At 40.5% G+C, this 14710-nt stretch overlaps 1 protein-coding gene across 1 annotated transcript in view; it reads left to right on the plus strand.

Moving 5' to 3' along the window:
• The window catches only part of slc15a4 (solute carrier family 15 member 4), a 38869-nt gene that overhangs the window by 6335 nt on the left and 17824 nt on the right, over positions 1-14710 (plus strand). The window contains exons 6-7 of the mRNA XM_041862388.1: positions 5241-5421; positions 10706-10864. Of these exons, the coding sequence (XP_041718322.1) occupies positions 5241-5421; positions 10706-10864 (340 nt within the window). The remainder of the gene's footprint in view (positions 1-5240; positions 5422-10705; positions 10865-14710) is intronic.

The raw sequence follows: 14710 nt of genomic DNA on the forward strand, positions 1-14710 counted from the left end.
ATATCACGTTTTGTTTGTTGGCAGACAGCCCCACAGGTCCAGTTGGCTGTCTCTGTCTAACCTGATTTTTAGAATGGGAAGGATTAGTTTCCCTGTAGAAAAAGCATCAGAGACAACAGCTGGAAGCAGTCAAGGTTGCTAAAGCCCAGAGGATTAAATCTAAAGTTTGACCCTCTCCCTAATCACAGATAAACAACCTGGTTTTTCATTGTCTCTTGTGCTTCGATCAGACATTTTTTTCCTGGATGATGCCTCTGACTAGACTAGGCTAAATATCCTCTGTTGTAGTGTGTGCCCCAGTATCTCCCAGGGAGTAGCCTATGTGAAGTGTTTAGTTAGTCCACATCACATACTTTGACTACAAATAGGTAAGAGACTAGCACCTGTTTGGGTTTGTTGCTACTTTTAGATTCAAAATCTGACAGGCATTTGAACATACACATGCATAGGGTGATAAGGGAAGTGTGTAGAGTAAAATGTGAACTGAAACACTTTCTCTTTAACCACACATTCTAGGGTGGTAAAACATCCACCATCTTAAAGGGGGAAATCCGTAGTTGAAATAATAACAAAGCAGCTCCCTGCCACTGTTTCAGTAAAAAGTCGAGGGATGGGGCATGAGAAATGTAACCACTCTCAAATTCATAGACATAGCTATGGATGCAAGGAGTGACCATACATGATATCAACATTATAGTTTTAACCATGTTTTGAGGCAATAGTGTTTGTTTACTTTTACTTTGTTTAAAAACATTGGAGTAAAATAATCGTATATTTTGTGTTCTGATAGGGTACGACTGTTGAACTAAGCTTATGAGGCATTTATAAGTTATATTCTTCAAGAATCAATGGATACATATTATTAATTTCTATGTCGAAAAATTTACACTACCAGTCAAAAGTTTGGACACACCTACTCATTCAAGGGTTTTTCTTTATTTTTACTATTTTCTACATTGTAGAATAATAGTGAAGTCATCAAAACTATGAAATAACACATATGGAATCATGTAGTAACCAAAAAAGTGTTAAACAAATCAAAATATATTTTATATTAGAGATTATTCAAATAGCCACCCTTTGCTTTGTACACTCTTGGCATTCTCTCAACCAGCTTCACCTGGAATGCTTTTCCAACAGTCTTGAAGGAGTTCCCACATATGCTGAGCACTTGTTGGCTGCTTTTCCTTCACTCTGCTGTCCGACTCATCCCAAACCATCTCAATTGGGTTGAGGTCGGGGGATTGTGGAGGCCAGGTCATCTGATGCAGCACTCCATCACTCTCCTTCTTGGTAAAATAGCCCTTACACAGCCTGGAGGTGTGTTGGGTCATTGTCCTGTTGAAAAACAAATGATAGTCCCACTAAGCCCAAACCAGATGGGATGGTGTGTCGCTGCACATTTCTTTGGTTACTACATGATTCCATATGTGTTATTTCATAGTTTTGATGTCTTCACTATTATTCTACAATGTAGAAAATAGTAAAAATAAAGAAAAACCCTGGAATGAGTATGTGTGTCCAAACTTTTGATTGGTACTGTATGTAGCAACTGCAGATTGCCCCTTTTTAAAGATCTAAAATAGCAAAAACATGCCACTTATTCTGTTTTTCATTTGTATTTCAATACTACCTGTTAAAACAGCTTTCGGGTGAAATGGCCATTTCTCAGAAAGTGATTCTATGAAAAGGTCTTTACATTCTGAAGTATCATTTAAACTGGAAATGTTATTGCTTATTTTCATTCTCAGCATGTAATATTTCTGTTTCCAAAAAAAGGAAGTGCCTTTACCATACTCTAAGCAGTCATCAAATAGAAAATGGAAGTGAGATTAGATATCTTTACTTCAGTTATGTTGTGCGCCTTTATTTCTGACGACACATTTGAGCTGTAACTTACAGAGAATACAGTTGAAGTCGGAAGTTTACATACACTTAGGTTGGAGTCCATTAAAACTTGTTTTTCAACCACTCCACAAATTTCTTGTTAACAAACTATAGTTTTGGCAAGTCGGTTAGGACATCTACTTTGTGCATGACACAAGTAATTTTTCCAACAATTGTTTACAGACAGATTATTTCACTTATAATTCACTCAATTGAGTGGGTCAGAAGTTTACATACACTAAGTTGACTGTGCCTTTAAACAGCTTGGAAAATTCCAGAAAATGATGTCATGGGTTTAGAAGCTTCTGATAGGCTAATTGACATCATTTGAGTCAATTGGAGGTGTACCTGTGGATGTATTTCAAGGCCTACCTTCAAACTCAGTGCCTCTTTGCTTGACATCATGGGAAAATCAAAAGAAATCAGCCAAGACCTCAAAAGCAATTGTAGACCTCCACAAGTCTGGTTCATCCTGGGGAGCAATTTCCAAACGCCTGAGGGTACCACGTACATCTGTACAAACAATAGTACGCAAGTATAAACACCATGGGACCACGCAGCCGTCATACCGCTCAGGAAGTAGACGTGTTCTGTCTCCTAGAGATGAACGGACTTTGGTGAGAAAAGTGCAAATCAATCCCAGAACAACAGCAAAGGACCTTGTGAAGATGCTGGAGGTACAAAAGTATCTATATCCACAGTAAAACAAGTCCTACGTCGACATAACCTGAAAGGCCGCTCAGCAAGGAAGAAGCCACTGCTCCAAAACCGCCATAAAAAAGCCAGACTACGGTTTGCAACTGCACATGGGGACAAAGATCATACTTTTTGGAGAAATGTCCTCTGGTCTGATGAAACAAAAATAGAACTGTTTGGCCATAATGACCATCGTTATGTTTGGAGGAAAAAGGGGGTCGCTTGCAAGCCAAAGAACACCATCCCAACCGTGAAGCACGGGGGTGGCAGCATCATGCTGTGGGGGTGCTTTGCTGCAGGAGGGACTGGTGCACTTCACAAAATAGATGGCATCATGAGGAAGGAAAATGATGTGGATATATTGAAGCAACATCTCAAGACATCAGTCAGGAAGTTAAAGCTTGGTCGCAAATGGGTCTTCCAAGGGGACAATGACCCCAAGCATACTTCCAAAGTTGTGGCAAAATGGCTTAAGGACAACAAAGTCAAGGTATTGGAGTGGCCATCACAAAGCCCTGACCTCAATCCTATAGAAATGTTGTGGGAAAAACTGAAAAAGCGTGTGCGAGCAAGGAGGCCTACAAACCTGACTCAGTTACACCAGCTCTGTCAGGAGGAATGGGCCAAAAATTCACCCAATTTATTGTGGGATGCTTGTGGAAGGCTACCTGAAACGTTTGACCCAAATTAAACAATTTAAAGGAAATGCTACCAAATACTAATTGAGTGTATGTAAAGTTCTGACCCACTGGGAATGTGATGAAAGAAATAAAAGCTGAAATAAATCATTCTCTCTATTTTTCTGACATTTCACATTCTTAAAATAAAGTGGTGATCATAACTGACCTAAGACAGGGATTCTTTACTAGGATTAAATGTCAGGAATTGTGAAAAACTGAGTTTAAATGTATTTGGCTAAGGTGTATGTAAACTTCCGACTTCAACTGTATATTTTTCCAGGAAATCCTACTCTAATGATGATAGCTGAGAGCAGGTAGCCAAGGTAAGCTTGGCAAAGCAAAGGCAAGCAGTAAAGACATCAAAAAGGAATGAAAGATTTTATATTACTGGCCAGAATAATAAATAAATAATGTAGTTTTATAGTATTTTCCCCTCCCAGTTAGTTTTAATGTGTAAGTGTTCAGGCAAGGCCAAATGGGTACAGTAGAGAGGCAGTCACATGTATTCTCTCTGGTTCAATTACTTTCTTGACAATTTCACATTGTAAGGTAAAGGGCAGAAAAGCCCAGAAGAGTAATAATTCATCCTAATCTTCCAAAGTGCAGAGACTTCAGTAAAAACCAACACTCTCCAAAGTTAGACCACCTGTGTTTTTAGGGTCACTTGTCTGCATACTCAGTCCAAGGGAAGAGTAGCTGCAGGATAAAGAGCCATTCCCCTGTATGGGCTGTTTGTCTGCTTAATTAACACTTACCAATGTTATTGTGCTCCCTCTGGTAGCTCCCGAGTCGTGACTACTGGGTCACCTCTGCCAATCAAACTAGACTCACCCAGGTGCAAATACTTAGCACACTTTCATGTTTTGGATATGATAATGAGGAACGATAGGGAGGGGGGGCACACACTCTCAAACCTCAAAGGCACAATGTATAAATTACCAGCGGTTAGTCTAAGAAATGTAAATTAAATCAGAGAATTAACAGGACCATCAGATGTTTAAAACTAGAGATGTTTTGGGAGTTCAGGAGGCACTTAACATTTGAATTGCAAAATAAATAAGGACTACGCCTTGCAGTTTGCTGTAGCATTTTCTCTCATTCCAGTAGAAATTACTGTTGAATTGTATGCTACGTTTCGAATAAAACATTTCCATCTTGGTTAATTTGTTATCCAATATATTCGTATGTATAATTTCAAAGAGTATTCTGCCAATAGACTTCTTGGCCTATAATAATAATGTGCTCTCCATCTTTGGTCTTTTGCTAATGCTAATTGCTACTGCAACAGTCTATCATTCCACCCTAACATTTACATTTACATTTTAGTCATTTAGCAGACGCTCTTATCCAGAGCGACTTACAGTTAGTGAATGCATACATTCTTTTTTTTATACTGGCCCCCCGTGGGAATCGAACCCACAACCCTGGCGTTGCAAATGCCATGCTCTACCAACTGAGCTACATCCCTGCCGGCCATTCCCTCCCCTACCCTGGACGACGCTGGGCCAATTGATACGAACCAGGATCTCTAGTGGCACACCTAGCACTGCGATGCAGTGCCTTAGACCACTGCGCCACTCGGGAGACCTGCTGCTAACACACTTGCTGATGGGACAACATGTTACCCACATAACTTTGAGAAATTCTGAATTATTCTAATCCATGATTAATTGTTCTTTAGATGGAAGGCTTCATCTTACCAGATACAGTTTGTGTGCAATAGATTTTGTGAAATGTAAATTATACTTTCATTTCTGTTTTTAATATCACTTTTTAACTTGAGTTTTGGTTCAGTTTTAGTTCTGTCCAGCTGAGGGCGCCAACACGGTGGCACTGGCAAGGCCATCAGCACATCACTCCCTCACCCCTGAGGAACTGGACTGGAGTGCACTGACATTCTCTGTATTGTTTTCCATGCCTTTTGTTCTTCTTGTAAATAGTTTTTCTCATGTTTGACTTCTTCTGTATTCCTGACAGATCACGTTCCGCTTCCCTGCCGCCTGGCTGACAATGTTCGACGCAGTGCTTATTCTCATGCTGATCCCCCTTAAGGACAAAGTGGTGGACCCCATCCTCAAACGGAGAGGTCTGCTGCCCTCCTCCCTCAAGAGGATCGCAGTGGGGATGTTCTTCGTCATGTGGTCAGCTGTGGCGGCTGGTGAGTGGAGTCAGCACTGAGTGCAGCAGCTAATCCTTACTGTGAATATGGCATGTTTTGAGAGCCTGTCGTGGTAGATCATGCTAGTAAATCTTCCATTTATACCACCCCACATCCTCTTCAACCCACAGTTTCACAATGTCACATGTTAGGGAAAAACCCGGCTCCTTGATCTAACATCTCTCAGTGATCTGTGTTGCTGTTCCTTATTCTGTGGCTGGGTAGATGATGTCAGGACTCACAAGGCAAACAGGACAAGCAAGCCAATGTTGCTTTGCTTTATTTTAGCAGTATGTTGCTCATGTTTCAACAGTTTCAAGGACTTATTTGAGGAGGGAAAGGATAGGCAGACAGGGATTATTTGCAAAAATTCTCAACATCCATACAACATATATATTTTTTTATTTGAGTGAAAGGGAAGTGGGATACCTAGTCAGTTGTACAACTGAATGCATTCAACTGAAATGTCTCTTCCGCATTTAACCCAACCCCTCTGAATCAGAGAGGTGCGCGGGGCTGCCTTAATCGACCTCCCATGTCATCGGCGCCCGGGGAGCAGTTGTTGTTGGGGGTTAATTAACTGCCTTGCTCAGGGGCAGAACGATAGATTTTTACCTTGTCGGCTCGTGGAATCGATCCTTCAAAAATGATTCACACCCCTTGACCTTTTCCACATTTTGTTGTTGCAGCCTGAATGTAAAATTGATAAAATAGAGATTAATTTACAATTAAAAGCTGAAATATCTTAAGTCAATAAGTATTCAACCTCTTTATTATGGCAAGCCTAAATAAATTGCAAGGACTCATTCTGTGGGCAATAATAGTGGTTAACATGATGTTTGAATGACAACCTCATCTCTATACCCCGCACAGATTCAACCACAAAGACCAGGGAGGTTTTCCAATGCCTCTTTGATTTGACCTATTGGTAGATGGACACTTAATGTCCCTTTGAGCATGGTGAAGTTATCAATTACACTTTGGATGATGTATCAATACTCTGTTGCCGGAGAGTAAGGAATCCGCTCAGGGATTTCACCATGAGGCCAATGGTGATTTTAAAAACGGTTACAGAGTTTAATGGCTGTGATAGGAGAACTGAGGATGGATCAACAACATTGTAGTTATTCCACAATACTAACCTAAATGACAAAGTGAAAAGAATGAAGCCTGTACAGAATAAAAATAGTCCAAAACATGCATTCTGTTTGTAATAAGGCACTACATTTAAGTAATACTGCAAACATGTGGCAAAGAAAATATATATTTTTGTCCTGAATACAACGCATCACTGAGTACCACTCTTCATATTTTCAAGCATGGTGGTGGCTGCATCATGTTATGGGTATGCTTGTCATCAGCAAGGACTAGGGAGTTATTTAGGACGGTGGTTCCCAAACTGTGGGGGTGGGGGGGGGGGGGGGGCTCTTGAAAATTGTAAAAGTAGAATGCACAAGGTGCAATTTCGAAATTGGGTAGTGCATCATCAGTTTGCCTCTTGTCAAGTCAGTCATTGCATACCTTAGAGAGCTATTTCTAACTTGTAAGAAATGTCCAGATCAACTAGCCCATGTCAGCTAATGTTTTTTAGCCCATAGATTTTGTAGTAATGTTTGCGTAACTCAAATATCACATGAATACACATTAGACATGGCAAAATTCATAGAATTGCAGGAAATAAGCTTTAAACCTACAACATTTTCTCTCCGTCAACAAGAGGGGTGTGATCAATTTGTGTCATGAACAGTGCTTGTGCCCGGGATGTTCCTCAATGCTGGAAGGGGGGCCTGAGTAAAAAAGTTTTGGAACCCCTGATTTAGGATAAAAATAAATAGAATAGAGCTACGCACAGGCAAAATCGTAGAGGAAAACCTGGTTCAGTCTGCTTTCCACCAGACACTGGGAGACAAATGTACCTTTCAACAGGAAAATAACCTAAAACACAAGGCCAAAAATACACTGGAGTTATTTACCAAGAGGACATTGAATGTTCCTGAGTGGCCTAGTTACAGTTTTGACTTAAATCAGCTTGAAAATCTATGGCAATATTTGAAAATGGCTGTCTAGCAATGATCAATGATCAACAACCAACTTGACAGAGCTTGAAGAATTTTTAAAAGTATAATTGGCAAATATTGTACAATCCAGGTATGCAAAGCTCTTAGACTTACCCAAAAACACTCACAGCAGAAATTGCTGCAAAAGGAGATTCTAACATGTATTGACTCAGGGGGTTGAATACTTATCTAATCAAGATATGAGTGTTTTATTTTTCATTAATAAATAAAAAAAATTGTAATTTTTCTTCCACTTTGACATTAGAGTATTGTGTGTGGATCGTTAACAAAAAAGGACAATTAAATCAATTTTAATCCCACTTTGTAACATAACAAAATGTGTAAAAAGTTGAGGGGTGTGAATACTTTCTGAAAGTACTGTATATTTGACCAGCCTCACTGTCCTCTAAAAAGAGGAGCTGACCTTCATAGGGCTGTTTGTTCTTCAGGACTCAGCAGGTAGTCTGTCAGTAAGGTATTCATATTCTTTGCATCAGAACACCGCTCTCTGGTAAAATGGTATCATACAGACTTGGAAAATAAAAAAGCCCCAAAGGTGTACTTTGTTTCCTCATCCTTATATAGCGTAGAGAGTAGATATATGGCATCCCATCCTCTATTCTGGTTCTGTTTGACTGCACCCACATCGAGCACTACTCAGTTCAGTTCCAGCCCGTGGATTATCTTTGAAATAGTCTCAGCCTAGTCTGTCACTGGCTGCTGCATTGATGTATTCAGGCTAAAATATTTTGAGTGAGACGAGCCTTTTCTCAAATCAGTGGCACGCTTGAGAACCAATACACATTTTATTTTCACAACCAGGGTCTCTTTCCTCCTCGTCGATACATTTTCACTCCAGCATATAAGCACATTAAATGTGCTGGTGACCTTGGGGATGGTGAGACAATAACTTTTTAATTCACAGCTGAATACCGTTAACAGGCTTTTGTAAAGCATAATTCATATCTAGTGTGGTGTAAATATTTTGTTCACAGTAGCATTAAACAACATGCCCACACACAGTCCCAGTAGTCATTGCTTTATTCTTATTGATATTGCATTACATTCTGCTGTATGAGGCGTATGACTGTGTGATAGAGGGATAGTGATCCAGAGGCTCTAGCTAGCTGGTAGCTGGTGCCCCGTGTGGGGATGTCATCAGAGCCTAATGAAGACCCCAGAGACACAGCCCTCCCTCCCCATGGACAGACCGGCTCAGCTGGATCCCACTCACTACTGCAGCACCGTCATTAATAAACCACAGCCAACCACAGGCACCTTGCAGAAGGAATTACTTACCAACTTACTGTCTAAACATGGGTTTGTATGTGTGTGCATCTATACTAGGTACTGTAGTGTAGGTAGGTGGGGATGTGTATTTGTGTGAGAAAGATTTTTCATTTAGCCTGTCTGAGACAGCGCCTGTATACAGTATTTTCTTTGCTATTGTATCATTCTATTAACCAACTCTAATGACGCTATTCTTTGGACACAGACAATGCTGTCTAGATGCTCACTGTGCCACTACTATTGCGAAAAGGAAATGTATTTAGTATATGTTTGTTTCATATGGTCAAAGGCTTTTCTTGTCGTTTATTTACCATAACAACATTTAAAAAGAAAATTGCAGCACTTGAAAGTAGGGAGAAGAAAAATGTTGAATATTAAACAATTTAACTATTTGAACTCACAGTAGTGAAGATAAAGGGTTTATGGCAGTACAGCAGCCTCTACTGTGGCCACTGGTCACACAGAGGACAGGTAGGGGGTGAATGCTGCATAACTCCTTAACTCTACTCTTGCATGTCCCAACCTCTTCATACTGGATAACTGTGGTCTGACAGTTCACACTGATTTAGCTCTCTTTAATGTGTAAGGCAGCAAATCACGTAGCTATTATAGTATAATAATTTGTTTTGGAAACACTAATTTATGTCCTATACATTTCAGTGTCTGTAACATGTGCTATGTTCTACTTTGGAGAGGGCCTTTATAGTTCATTGACGGTCTATACTCTGTTACTCCTGCTAACTACTATATTAAAGAGGCCTTAATCCTCTGCTGCGCAGTAACTGACCTAATGGTGTATAGGGAACACACACCGTAGGACACAGATGGGCAGCTGTGCATCTGCCATAGTGGTATCTGTTGCCTCGGGCACAGCTAGCATCAACACTACCTTGCACGCCTGCCATCCTCAGTTCACAGGGTTGGCATCTATCGCTATGCCGACCTGCCCTTGTTGAGTGGTGGATCACAAAGCGGGCCCTCACCACATGGTGTGGGAAACATGGCAAAGCTGCGTTGACATTGCCTTTGAAGGCCATTGACATTGCCTTTTATCAGTTTCAACAATCTCTTAAACTGAATTCTAATCTGCTTTAGCTAGTGCTGAATGTGTTCTATATTAGATATGCAAAAGTAGCTCTAGCTTATTTTTTTAAAGCACCCAGGGATAGGGCTCAAATGCCAGATATGATGTTGAAAAAGCAGTATATGTGTGTTTATGGCGAGTGTAAGAAGTTGCTTTGGGCAGGGCAGCGACCGCCTTGCCTTGCCTGGGATGGACAGGCGGTATTATAGGCTAGCTGGATTAGAAGGCCCCATCCCCTCTCAAATACAGCATAAAGTGTGGGGAGATGATAGGAGGCTGTCGCTGGGCGTTATCTGGAAATAGCTGCTGGTTCCATGATAATGGTTATCGAATAAAGCTTTTAGGAAGCAGCAGCTGCTGATGACAACTGCTAGGGGTGTTATTGTTGAGTTGTCGGCTCTCCTCCATTACTGACTGCATGCAGATGTGATCTTAATGAATTGACTTGACACTTAAGCCCTAATGGAATGTTAGATCCCCTTTCTCCTGCCACAGAATCTGTTTGTCTGTTTGTCCGTGGCTCTTAATTTAGAACGCTTAGGACTTTTACAAGTATTCTGTTTTTATGACTGTTGTATATTGAGGGCAAAAGTGGTGCATCTCGGCAGAGAAAGTTTAAAAGCTGAGTCAGTCCTCATCTTTTAGATGGTGCAAATCAATATTAACAAGGGGTGATAGCCATTGCTTTCTCTTGTAGTGTTTTTTTTCCCTCATTCAGTTTACAGACAAAATTAACCATTACATATTTTCATAATTCAAGTTTTTGTTCCTATCGGTGTTTGTGCACTGACATAATTCAAGCATCTAGGCCTAATTTACATTCTAAACACATTTTGTGCCTCCTTCCCTACAGGTATACTGGAGACAAAACGACTTGAGATCATCAAATCTAATGGCACCATCGACCAGGTCTTTGGCGATGTCATCTACTACGCAGCAGATCTGCCCATATGGTGGCAGGTGCCTCAGTATGTGCTCATCGGAATCAGCGAAATCTTTGCCAGCATCGCAGGTATGTGGAATGCTGTTCTGTTGGCCAATTGATATAGAAATGGCCAAAGGAAGCGTATATTGCATATACCATTATAAAGAGATACAGAGATCTGATAATGACAATGATAATTGTCTAACAGATTTGGTTACAAGTGATAATTTGGTCTTACAGTCAGTACTAATAGATGTCGATGAATTGTTATAATTGATTATCTTGATTGCATCACCACTATTATCCAGTAGCCAATTATATAATGTTTTGTTAAAGAGCAAATTTGAAGTGCAGTAGTCTATGTAATGGTAAAGTAACCTTTAATATGCATTGTGATTAATAGTATTCCTCTCCTCCAGCCTTTGAACAACCTGACATTTGTTTTCCTCTGCTTCATTCTTATGTCCTAATTACTCATCCAATCAATGGTTTTCTGTTCTAAAACACAAAACCCTTCCTGCATCCTTACATTTGTGTAGCAACTGTTGCCTGTGCTATTGTTGAAATTGCTAGGTAAGGAATCCAGGGAGGGATAAATCAGTAGGGGTAGATTTAGCCCCAAAGAGATACTTTATTGCAGGTTTTAAAGTCAGATTTAGCATTGGAGTTTGCTGAGCAGCATGTTCTGCAGCCTCTACAGTACCTCAACAGACAATGGACAACCACGTTCATATATTTTGATTGTTCTCAGTAACCACCACCGGTGTTGGCATGCTACAGTAGTTCTACCACTGGTACCTGTACAGCTACTAAGGGTAACATTACATTCTATAACATTGACCCTGTCCATGAATTGACATCTGAGTGAATGGCAAAAATACATTGTGCATTCGGTTCAAGGATTTTGAACACAGCAGGTAGGCTACTAGAGCTCTTCTCAGAAGCTCACCCATACTAGTTGACACCCTCACACAGTGAATTGGACCTGCAGTGAATGGTGCTGTCACTGAATGGTGCCGTCTGAGTAAATGGCTAAAATACATCCATTAATTGCTATCTGAGTGAATGGAATATGTTGTGTGGTAAATAAGGATTTTGGTCTTGAGCATTTGGTTCAAATGACTTTGTAAGTAGGCTATTTCGAACACAGCATGTAGGCTGCAATCACAGAATTATGGCTGCAAGAGCTCTCCTCAGAAGGTCATCCTGGTTGATACCCTCACACAGTGATACCCTCCCCAAGGACATTATTCAATTATAGTTTTAGCTTGTTGTGGTATACTGTCCGAATAGTTTTTCCCTGAGAGTAAATAAAACCCTATGAATCCTGTTAGCATATGCGACATGATGGTTGATATTAAGCGGGTAAGGGCCACTCAGTTTCTAGCATAAGGGCTTTACTCTCCCTCAGTGTTTGCAGAGAGCCATTATATGGTTGATGACAAAAAAGTCTAAGCAGTAACACAATAGTATGCGACAAATACATGGGCTCTGTGTATGGGCATGGCAAAGCTAAAAGAAGATGCTACAATATGGATCTATAGATAATTATTATAACAATCATGTTTGGAAGTGAAACCAATTCACACTGATCCACTCAGTGAAAGTAAAGCAAAGGGAAATTATGCTTTGAATTGTGGATATGAATTGTCAGTTGTGCAGAAATCATTTGTATACTTAGTGTACAAAACATTAAGAACACCTTCCTAATATTGAATTGCACCCCCTTTTGCCCTCAGGAGAGACTCAATTTGTCAGGGCATGGACTCTACAAGCTGTTGAAAGCGTTCCACAGGGATGCTGGCCCTTGTTGACTCCAGTGCTTCCCACAGTTATGTCAAGTGGGCTGGATGTCCTTTGGGTGGTGGACCATTCTTGATACACACGGGAAACTGTTCAATGTGAAAAATCCAGCAGCGTTGCAATTCTTGACACAAACCGGTGTGCCTGGCACCTACTACCATACCCTGTTCGAAGGCACTTAAATCTTCAGTTCTTGACACATCTACACTGATTGATTTGAAGTGGATTTAACAAGTGATATCAATGAGGGATCATAGCTTTCACCTGGATTCACCTGGTCAGCCCATGTCATGGAAAGAGCAGGTGTTCTTAATGTTTTGTATACTCTGTGTATATGGCTCTGGGCTAGGCTATTTTCTACCACTTGCTCTTGAACAATTATTGTTCCTAATGTAGATGTTAGCATCTTCATTTAATTGTCAACATCACCATAGCGATCGACTGAAGAACAGCTCCACTGTTGACCCAGTGCAGTCAAAAATGTGATTTCCACACTGAGGTTGGAATAATACTGTGAAAATGATGATAATGCCCTTTTAGTGTAAGAGCTGTTTCAAAAGAACGCCTGCAATTTCAGCCTGTTTTGGTGGGATGGAGTTTTGCCCTGCCTTATGACATCAACAGGCGGTCAATTAGTTAATAGACCAATAACAAAGAGTTCCAAACCTCTCTGCCAATAGCAGCTAATTTTCAGTTTTCCCTTCCCCACTCAGAGCACTCCCAGACAGTCCAAAGAAAATTATTGCTTGAGAAATTGCTCTTTGCTTAGAAGCTATCTTTGTTTCTTTTTGACCATTTTAATTGAAAACAATTACAGTAGCTAGGTTTCCATCCAATTGGCAATACATTTTCATGCAAATATTCTAGAATCTGCATAAAGAAAATACAGTGTATTTGGAAAGTATTCAGACCCCTTGACTTTTTCCACATTTTGTTACGTTACAGCCTTATTCTAAAATTGATTACATTATTTTTTTCCCTCATTAATCTACACACAATACCCCATAATGACAAAGTGAAAACAGGTTTTTAGAAATGTTTGCAAATGTATTAAAAATAAAAAACAGATATCAAATTTACATAAGTATTCAGACCCTTTGCTATCAAAATTGAGCTCAGGTGCATCCTGTTTCCATCGGTCATCCTTGATGTTTCTACAACTTGATTGGAGTCCACCTGTGGTAAATTCAATTGATTGGACATGATTTGGAAAGGCACACGCCTGTCTATATAAGGTCCCACAGTTGACAGTGTATGTCAGAGTAAAAACCAAGCCATGTGGTCGAAGGAATTGTCCGTAGAGCTCTGAGAAGGGTACCAAAAAAAGTCTGCAGCATTGAAGGTCCCCAATAACCTTTCCCAGGCTTAGCCAGCGCACATTTGAATGGTACAACAAGTCCTGGTGCTCTGCCTCTGTGTCATTGAGCAGCTGAATGAACTGATGATGGTTAAACCCCCTTGCCCGTATAAAATTGACAAGTTCTACAACCACTTTGACAACATTTTCCAGCTTTAACACACTTTTACACAGGGCTTCCTGATGAATAATACAGTGAAGAAATATAAATTCCTCAGAGTTAGGGATTTCTTCTTTTACTTTGTCTTGTAATCTTTTTAGTAGGCCAATGTTTTTACCAGTTACATTTGGTGATCCATCTGTTGTGATGTTTGTCAGTTTTCTCCATGGTAGATTCATTTTTTCCAAGCAGGCAGACACCCTGTCATATAAGTCAGAGCCCCTGGTTGTTCCCATCATTGATTCCATCGCAAGAAGTTCCTCTGTTATTTCAAAGTTCTCATTTATTCCTCTTAACAAAAAATAAAAGTTGAGCAGTGTCTCTGATGTCAGTATTCTCATCCAGTGCTATAGAAAGCCATCCGTTTTTTTTCCGCGGCACTCATTTTTCACATCAAAAGTCATCAAGCAATGAAGTGGCTATGATGACTGAGCGCATTCTGAATCTGACTGTATGCCCAAATACAGAGCGCGCTGCCAGGCTACAGTGCCATCTATTGGAGGTTGCTTGTATATCATGGAATGAGTAATTTTAGGCTAAAAATGTCTCGCGGGCCGGATTGAAGTGCCCGGCAGGCCGGATACGGCCCGCGGGCCCTACTCTGCCCCCCCCC

Source organism: Coregonus clupeaformis, chromosome 18 (genome assembly GCF_020615455.1).
Source record: "Coregonus clupeaformis isolate EN_2021a chromosome 18, ASM2061545v1, whole genome shotgun sequence".
NCBI classification, from domain to species: domain Eukaryota; kingdom Metazoa; phylum Chordata; class Actinopteri; order Salmoniformes; family Salmonidae; genus Coregonus; species Coregonus clupeaformis.